This window comes from Ursus maritimus, unplaced genomic scaffold (assembly GCF_017311325.1).
Source record: "Ursus maritimus isolate PB19 unplaced genomic scaffold, ASM1731132v1 scaffold_30, whole genome shotgun sequence".
Taxonomy (NCBI): Eukaryota; Metazoa; Chordata; class Mammalia; order Carnivora; family Ursidae; genus Ursus; species Ursus maritimus.
This window is the reverse complement of record NW_024425564.1, coordinates 18,852,261-18,861,713: the sequence shown is the minus strand read 5'-3', so window position 1 is coordinate 18,861,713 and position 9,453 is coordinate 18,852,261. Positions and strand designations below refer to the sequence as shown.

The window sequence follows — 9,453 nt, the reverse complement described above, 5'->3', positions numbered from 1 at the left end:
TGTTTGTTATTATTCTATTGTGCTTTTGTATTCTTTGGAAACATAATCAAAACATTTTAAAATTACACTATAACAAAAGAATTTTGAAGATATCTTGGGACTTGTTGCAATGGTATTTGACCAGAATGACTATAACAAGCTTTTCTGTAGCAGTCATATGAGAACTTCCGGCCCCCAAGTATAAGTAGTTCTGTTTTGTTTGCTAACAGAGTCATGCTGAAATCAATAAAAAATGTTGAAATTAATATAATTTTAAATAGACTCCAACAGTGTCATAAATGTAAATATAATGGTGAACGTATAAATTTATGGTCAACTAATTCTTATTTCCATCTTTCTCTTTCTAATGAGATGTCAGCATTGGAAGTGACTCACAGAACTTACTAACTCAGCCAGTTGACACCAGCATTTCCTCCTTCAGGCAATTGGAACCCATTTGCAAATTTCATCACAGAGAAGCATTTAATAATGAAATGATACCATTTCAAAATCTGACAGAAAGCTTACCTTACACAGAGAAACCAGAAATGCAAAGTCATGTGTATAATTGTGCAAAAGACACCAATATGAAGGAAGATTCAATTAAGGAAGAAAATCCAGTGGAAACTGGCACCTCCACAAATGAAGACCAACTTGCTCACGAGTGGGTCAAACAACCTTCTAGAAGCCCTCCTCTAGTCCTCAGCAGTGGAGAGACACCGAAATTCATGGAAACGTCACTGCCTAAAAGTACTTCCATGGAGTCTGCACTCAAACCTAATCAACCTCAAAACTTCTTATATAAGGAAAATGTACACAGAGATGTTGAAAAACCGTTTTATCAAGGGAATAGCTTTAACCTCCTTGATCTGAGAGCTAATTATACAAAAGAGGAGGTAAGATTTTTGATGGTCAGTATAATTTGTAGAGTGTTAAAATATGTGCTTTCCTATATATATATGCATATATATATAGAATATATATAAAATATAATCTGAGACTTTTCCAAGTACTGCTAGATAATCTAATCAGTATGAGGGACATTGCTTCTCTGGGGGAAAATGCCTTCTGAGATCTTAATCAATTTAGAAACAAATTTTTCCTAATAAAATCAAGTCCATTACTTGAAGATTAGCTCTACGAAATGATAATTTCTTTGAGGATCGGGGCTCTGTCTTGCTCATCCTTTTATGTATCTTAGCATCTACTTAGTGCCTTGAATATAAGAGGCTGTCATGTGTGGTGAATCAGATTAGCTGGAATTCGGAGTTTATAGTAAGCAAAAGGTTGAGAAGAAGAAGGAGAGAGACATTAGGTCATTTGACAAGAAAATCTTAAAATTTTTCTATCAAGGGATTTCTGTTGACAAGCACAAAATACTAATTTTTCTACCAAAGTGAAAATATTAATTCGTCTTTTGAGTTACTCTTTCTGGGCACACATGTAGTATCCTAAGAACACTGAAGATACCAATAGTATAAATTCTGCATACTCTGAAAATTTGTAAAAAAGTAACAATTTTCAGAATTGGTATGGGCAAATAGATAAAATCCAGGAATAGCAAAAATAGTACCATTTTATTGTAAGTCTGATGAGAAAAGCTATGACTATTATGTTTCATTTGCAGGTGTGAGCCCTTTTTTTGCTCATTTGTTTGGAAGCAGTATGTAAAAGAGAATTTTATTTCCCTATGTTGATTCTGGGGCATTTAAAAAGTCTGTTTAATTAGCGTTTCTCAAGATTGCTCCTTCCTATTTCCACTGCATTTAGTCATTTATTCGGCCAATAAATACTTTCAGGAATCTATTATGTGCTAGGCCTTGTACAATGTGTTGGTTATATAATGTAACGGTTTTAAAAAATGTGGTTTTTGTCCTCATAAAATAACACCTTAGTAGAGGAAACTCACATTAAATAATCACACAAGTAAATGTAAACTGTCAACTATGGTAAGTGCTATGAATAGTTATATAAAGTGTATGTTAAGTGTGTGTGTGTTATATAATATTACATATAAACTATAAACCGTAAGCATGATAAGTGCTGTGAATAAAATGATGGGAATCTTACTGTTCCTGAAGTAGTGGTAATTGAGCTGAGCTCTGAAGGATGAGTTAGGAGTTAATTAACTGTGGGTGTGATTAGCATTCCATGCAGAAGTAACATGTGCAAGAACCCTGTGGCTTCAGGGAGCATGGCACCCACTACGACCTGGCGGGAGTCCAATGTTTTTGGATCGAAGGTGGCAGGTAGTAGATGAGGATGGACAGGTAGCGTGGGTCAGGCATCAAGATCAGACATCGGAATCTTGTAGGCCTCAGTAGGGATAGTTGTCTTTATCCCAGAACAATGGTAAACCGTTATAATATAGGGGTCAAGTATCTCTAAATTCTAGAAAGTTATATAGCCCACCCCTGCAGATATCTTTTATGGGTTTTTTTTTTAAGATTTTATTTATTTATTTATTTATTTATTTGACAGTGAGAGGGAGAGAGAAAGCATAAGCAGGGAAGCGGCAGAGGGAGAGAGAGAAGCAGGCTCCCTGCTGAGCAGAGAGCCTGATGTGGGGCTCGATCCCAGGATTCTGGGATCATGATCTGAGCCGAAGGCAGACGCTTAACTGACTGAGCCACCCAGGCACCCCCTTTTACGGGGTTATATATCATATTCATTTGAGTGTTTTCCTACTACAACTTATTATCCTTTTAAAAAGCCCCCAAAACCTATTTTGTGGGAGAAAATCAATCACGAGGCATATTCATCTGACATTCTTACATTCACAGAAGTCATACCCATGAGATAATGATTTGATGAGCAAGAAAAGAAGTCTTCATTCAAAAGTGGCCTCACAGACTGTAGGGTAATTGATAAATTTGTTTTAATTCATCTGAAGTCAAAGAAAGTACCTCACATGTGTTCAGAAAAGTCCATATCATAGAAAGTTGATGAGAGTATCAAAGCTGAGTTTATCTTCTGAAAAAGTAAATGTGATACATACCTCTATCATATATCTGTTGTTTGTGCTCCGCTGTGCTATTGGGTGCTATATATACATTTAGCAGTTATTACTTAAGTATGTTTGTTAAGTTGGTATTATTATTGGAAGCAGACATTATCATTGCTCTATTATAGCTGAGGAAACCACACTAGAGATCTAGGATTCAAGGCCAGCTATATATGATTTCAAAACTCATGATCTTTATACTCTTTTTCACACTTACATACTCTAATTTACAGATCACAGTGTCTTCGAAAGGAATACAGAGCTTTGGGGATATTCCTGAGACGCCAGTCTGTCACCATAAGGAGGTCACCGTGGAGAGTGTGGACAGTCCAGGGATGGCCTCACCTTGGTCTCCTGCAGGCGTTTCTTGGTGTGGTGGAGCGTCTCTGGAGGACAGCAATATGCACGACATGAAGCAGAGCTTGGAAAGCTCACAACCTCCCGAAGAGGACATGGCTTTAAATGAAGTCTTATGGAAATTACAGCACACTAACAAACAGCAGCAAACTCGGATCCAAGACCTGCAGAGTAGCAACAAGTATTTAGAGAGGAAGTTTGAAGAACTACAGAAGCAGACTACCAAACAGCATGTGTTTGTGGACATCATAAATAAGCTGAAGACCAAGGTGGAAGAATTAATTGAAGACAAATACAGGGTGATGCTGGAAAAGAGTGACGCTGACAAGACACTGCAGAATTTGCACGAGGTCTTAACTCACACCCAAAAGCAACTTCAGGAAGCTAGGAATGAAAAGGAAACCTTACAGCTGGAGCTTAAGAAGATCCAGGGCAATTACGTTCACCTCCAGGAAAGGTACATGACTGAAATGCAGCAGAAGGACAAAACTGTCAGTCAGTGCCTAGAAATGGACAGAACCCTAAGCGAGAAAGAAGAAGAGGTGGAGAGGCTGCAGCAACTCAAGGGGAAGCTGGAAAAGGCCACCACCTCCGCGCTGGCCTTGCTGAAAAGGGAGAAAAAGACCCGAGAACAAGAGTTCCTGTCTTTATATCAGGAATTTCAGAAGCATGAGAAGGAAAACCTGGAAGAAAGACAGAAACTGAAATCGACACTCAAAACGCTGCTCGCTCAAATTACTCATTTGCAGTTCATATCCGAAAACAAGAAGGCAAAGAACACCCAACTCCAGCAGCAGGTCAGCGAAGTAAAACAGGAGAACGCAAGGCTTCGGCAGCAGGTGGCGAGGAGCCAGCAGCAAATTGATGGCCCTCGGTTTGAGATGCCTTGGTTAACCGAGCACTCCGGGGAAGCGGTGGGAGCAGATACCGCAGAGGTATAGACACAAATTCGGAATCTCGAACACGGAATTTCATGAGTTGCTAGCAGTCTGCTGATGCACATTTAGACATGGCGCTCACATTTGTTGGCAGAAAGAATTACTAACAAAAAGAAAAGGGAACGGAAAACGTAGCACAGGTTTGGAGAAGCTTCTCCGGTTCCTGGGTACGCAGATTAAAGAAGAGCCATTTCTGGTCTCTTGTGACTATTTTGGTAGAGGTGAAAATTAACGTGGGAATTTTCTGGGTACCTATGATCAATGGTCTGAAGCATCCCTTGAGAAAAGATCTTCTAGGTGGGCATTTCAGTGTTGTCATGCCACGTCTGCCTAATAACGAAACTAAGTAATGCAATTACATATTTGGTTTACAAGGTCAAACAAACCTATATTATATCACATGTTAATTTTATGATGTTATAAACTTCGTGATTGAGATGTAAGTGATATATAACATTAGTTTCAGGTCTGTTAGCATGATTCGATATTTGTATATGTTGCAAAACTAGCACCACAATAAGTCTAGTTAACATCTAATAAAAACAACATGACAGCCTCATATCTATAAGTTTGGAGACACTGTAATATTGTAATCTCTGCAGTTCAAATGGCTTTTTTGGCATTTGGCATTCCATGAACCTGAAAGTGATCCTTTTCACAAGCCAGAGCGCATCTATTTCAGTTTTGTAGGCCTGTCTTAAAATATTTATAGTACAACCTTATTAATTCTGACTAGCTAGAAAGAAGGCTGATATGAACTAGAAAAATGTATGTTTGTTTAAAACTCTTAAAACAACTTGAGCTGATTATGTTGCCTTGAGGATGTCCTTAGAGGACTTTCTTTCAGGAATCCATAATTAGTACAAGTATTGTTGGCAAGTAAATAGTTCTATTATTTTTTAATGATTCTCAGGAAAATATTGTTCTCTTACATTTAAAAAAGTCTCTCTGTAATCTTTTCTCCAGAAAGAAGTTAGGATTATCTAAACCAGTGCTTAAACGTTAGCATTCATCAGCCTTAGCTGTGAAAATGCAGATTGCTGGGGCCTGCCTCAGGGTTTCTGAATCAGTAGGTGTGCCATGGGGCTGGAGAATGCGTTGTTCTTTCTCTCTTTCTTTCTTTCTTTCTTTCTTTCTTTCTTTCTTTCTTTCTTTCTTTCTTTCTTTCTTTTTTTTTAATGTTTTTTTTATTATACTATGTTAGTCACCATACAGTACATCCCTGGTTTCTGATGTAAAGTTCGATGATTGATTAGTTGCGTATAACACCCAGTGCACCATGTAATAGGTGCCCTCCTTACTACCCACCACCAGTCTATCCCATTCCCCCACTCCCCTCCCCTCTGAAGCCCTCAGTTTGATTTTATTTATTTATTTATTTATTTATTTATTTATTTATTTATTTATTTGACATGAGAGAGTGAGAGAACACAAGCAGGGAGAACAGCAGAGGGAAAGAGCCCCGCTGAGCAGGGAGCCCGATGCGGGGCCCAATCCCAGTTTCTTTTTTTCTTTTTTCTTTTTTTAGTTTTTTATCGTGTTGTGTTAGTCACCATACAGTATCTAACAAGATCCTGAGTCTCCCCAATGCTGCTGGGCCAAGGGTCACACTTTTGAGAACCACTAACCCAAGCAGAGATGACCTTAACTCATCTTTTTTTTTTAAATTTTGATGTTTTTTCATTCTATTATGTTAGTCACCATACAGTACATCCCCGGTTTCCGATGTAAAGTTCGATGATTCATTAGTTGCGTATAACACCCAGTGCACCATGCAATACGTGCCCTCCTTACTACCCATCACCAGTCTATCCCATTCCCCCACCCCCCTCCCCTCTGAAGCCCTCAGTTTGTTTCTTGTAGTCCATAGCTCATCTTAAGGGTCTGTATTTTGTCTTCCAAAATAGCTGCTAGCCAAATCATGACAAATTTTTTGTATTGGTAAACTCTGAATGAATTAGTACAACTGTATAGAAGTTTATCACAGTACGTTATTTTTTTTCTTGAGCTTTCTTTCAAAAAAAAAAGTGAAGTTCTTTGTTTTATATTGACAAATCAATTTCTTTAATATCCCCAAATCATCCTTATTCTGCGTTTAGTTTTGCGTCTCATGAACTCTAGGTATGTTTTCTCAAAAGTGTGGTCTGGTGTGTCTATGAGGTCAAAGTATTTTCATAGTCATAGGAATATGTTGTGACCTTGCCACTCTCATTTTTTTCATAAGGGCTTCCGGTGGAGTTTTCTAGAAACTGTGTCATTCGTTGCTTTTATGTCTGACCAATGTATGAAGCAGATGTGAGAACTCTGCTGTCTTCTATGAACTCAGCATTACATATATTTGCAAAAATGTAAACAGTGCCACTCTTTTCACTAATTTCTTCCTTTGGAAAATGTGGTAATTTCATATTAAAATTATTATTTACATTGACACAAGGGATTTATTGTTATTTGAATGGATTAGTAAGCAAAGAATTTTTCAATGTTCTCAGTCATAATTTCTAATATAGTAAATATTGATAGATATAACCCACATAAACAAAAGCCTTTTAGGATTCTCAATAATTTTTGAGTCTATAAAGGGGTCTTAAGAATCCAAAGTTTGAGAACCACAGTTCAGAGTTTTTTTTTTTAATAAATATTAACATTTATCTCTTCAAATTTAAATTTGAGTGCCATGTTTTTAGGGCAGCTCAGAAGTTTTTGGGTTTTTTCCCCTTTTTTTTTCTTGTTTTTTTTTTAATTTAAATTGAATTAATTAACATATAATGTATTATTGGTTTCAGGGGTACAGGTCTGTGATTCATCAGTCTTATATAATACCCAGTGCTCATTACAACACATACCCTCCCCAATGTCCATCACCCAGTTATCCCATCCCTTCCTCTCCCTCCCCTCCAGCAACTCTCAGTTTGTTTCCCAAGATTAAGAGTCTCTTATGGTTTGTCTCCCTCTCTGGTTTCATCTTACCGTTTTTTCCTCTCTTCCCCTATGATCCTCTGCCTTGTTTTTTTTGTTTTTTTAAAGATTTTATTTATTTGACAGAGAGAGAGAGACATCCAGCAAGAAAGGGAACACAAGCAGGGGGAGTGGGAGAGGAAGAAGCAGGCTCCCAGTGGAGCAAGGAGCTCAATGCAGGGCTCAATCCCAAGACCCTGGGATCACGCCCTGAGCTGAAGGCAGACGCTTAACGACAGAGCCACCCAGGTGCCCCCTCTGCCTTGTTTCTTAAATTCCACATATCAGTGAGAGCATACCATAATTGTCTTTCTCTGATTGACTTATTTCACTTAGCATAATACCCTCTAGTTCCATCCATGTCATTGCAAGTGGCAAGATTTCTTTTTTAATGCCTGTGTAATATTCCATTTTATATATATACCACATCTTCTTTATCCATTCATCTGTTGATGGACATCAGGGCTCTTTCCACAGTTTGGCTATTGTGGACATTGCTGCTATAAACATTGGGGTGCAGGTGCCCCTTCGGATCACTACATTCATATCTTTGGGGTAAATACCCAGGAGTGCAATTGCTGAGTCGTAGGGTAGCTCTATTTTCAACTTTTTGAGGAACCTCTATACTGTTTGCAGAGTGGCTGCACCAGCTTGCATTCCCACCAACAGTGTAGGAGGCTTCCTCTTTCTCTGCATCTGTTGTTTCCTGACTTGTTAATTTTAGCCATTCTGACTGGTGTGAGGAGGTATCTTATTGTGGTTTTGATTTGTATCTCCCTGATGCCGACTGATGTGGAGCACTTTTTCATGTGTCTGTTGGCCATTTGAATATCTTCTTTGGAGAAGTGTCTATTCGTGTCTTCTGCCCATTTCTAGATTGGATTATTTGTTCTTTGGGTGTTGAGTTTGATAAGTTCTTTATGGATTTTGGATACTAGTCCTTTATCTGATATGTCATTTGCAAATATCTTCTCCCATTTGGTAGGTTGCCTTTTAGTTTTTTTTGACCGTTTCCTTTGCTGTGCAAAAGCTTTTTATCTTGATTAAATCCCAATAGTTCATTTTTGCCTTTGTTTCCCTGGTCTTTGGAGATGTATCTAGCAAGAAGTTGCTGTGGCCAAGGTCAAAGAGGTTGCTGCCTGTGTTCTCCTCAAGGATTTTGATGGATTTCTGTGTCACATTTAGGTCTTCTACCCATTTAGAGTCTATTTTTGTGTATGATGTAAGGAAATGGTCCAGTTGCATTCTTCTGCTTGTGGCTGTCCAATTTCCCAACACCATTTGTTGAAGAGACTGCCTTTTTTCCATTGGATATTCTTTTCCGCTTTGTCAAGGATTAGTTGACCATAGCGTTGAGGGTCCATTTCTGAGTTCTCTAATCTGTTCCATTGATCAATGTATCTGTTTTTGTGCCAGTACCATACTGTCTTGATAATTACAGCTTTGTAATAGAGCTTGAAGTCGGAATTGTGATGCCACCAGCTTTGGTTTTCTTTTTCAACATTCCTTTGGCTATTTGGGGTCTTTCCTGGTTGCATACAAATTTTAGGATTATGTGTTCCAGCTTGGTGAAAAAAGTTGATGGTATTTTGATAGGGATTGCATTGAATGTGTAGATTGCTCTAGGTAGCATAGGCATTTTAACAATATTTGTTCTTCCAATCCATGAGCATAGAATGTTTTTACATTTCTTTGTGTCTTCCTCAATTTCTTTCATGAGTATTCTGTAGTTTCTGAGTACAGATCCTTTGCCTCTTTGGTTAGGTTTATTCCTAGGTATCTTATGGTTTTGGGTGCAATTAGAAATGGGATCGATTCCTTAATTTCTCCTTCTATCTCGTTAGTGTATAGAAATGCAATTGATTTCTGTGCATTGATTTTATATCCTCCAACTTTACTGAATTCATGTATGAATTCTAGCAATTTTGGGATGAGAGTTTGACTTCTTTGTCAATTTGGATGTCTTTTATTTCTTTTTGTTATCTGATTGCTGAGGCTAAGACTTCTAGTACTACATTGAACAGCAGTGGTTTTGGTGGACACCCCTGCTGTGTTCCTGACCTTAGGGGAAAAGCGCTCAGTTTTTCCCCATTGAGAATGATATTCGCTGTGGGTTTTTCATAGATGGCTTTTATGATATTGAGGTATGTACCGTCTATCCTTACACGGTGAAGAGTTGTGTTTTTTTTTTAAGATTTTTTTTAATTTATTTGACAGAGA

General features: G+C 38.0%; 1 protein-coding gene across 1 annotated transcript in view; it reads left to right on the top strand.

The window, feature by feature from the left end:
- Nucleotides 1–333: 333 nt before the first annotated feature.
- Nucleotides 334–9,453, top strand: part of CAGE1 (cancer antigen 1) — a 45,596-nt gene continuing 36,476 nt past the window's right edge. Inside the window, exons 1-2 of the mRNA XM_040645030.1 lie at nt 334–875; nt 3,217–4,275. Coding sequence (XP_040500964.1) covers nt 474–875; nt 3,217–4,275 — 1,461 coding nt within the window. The 5' untranslated portion in view covers nt 334–473. The remainder of the gene's footprint in view (nt 876–3,216; nt 4,276–9,453) is intronic.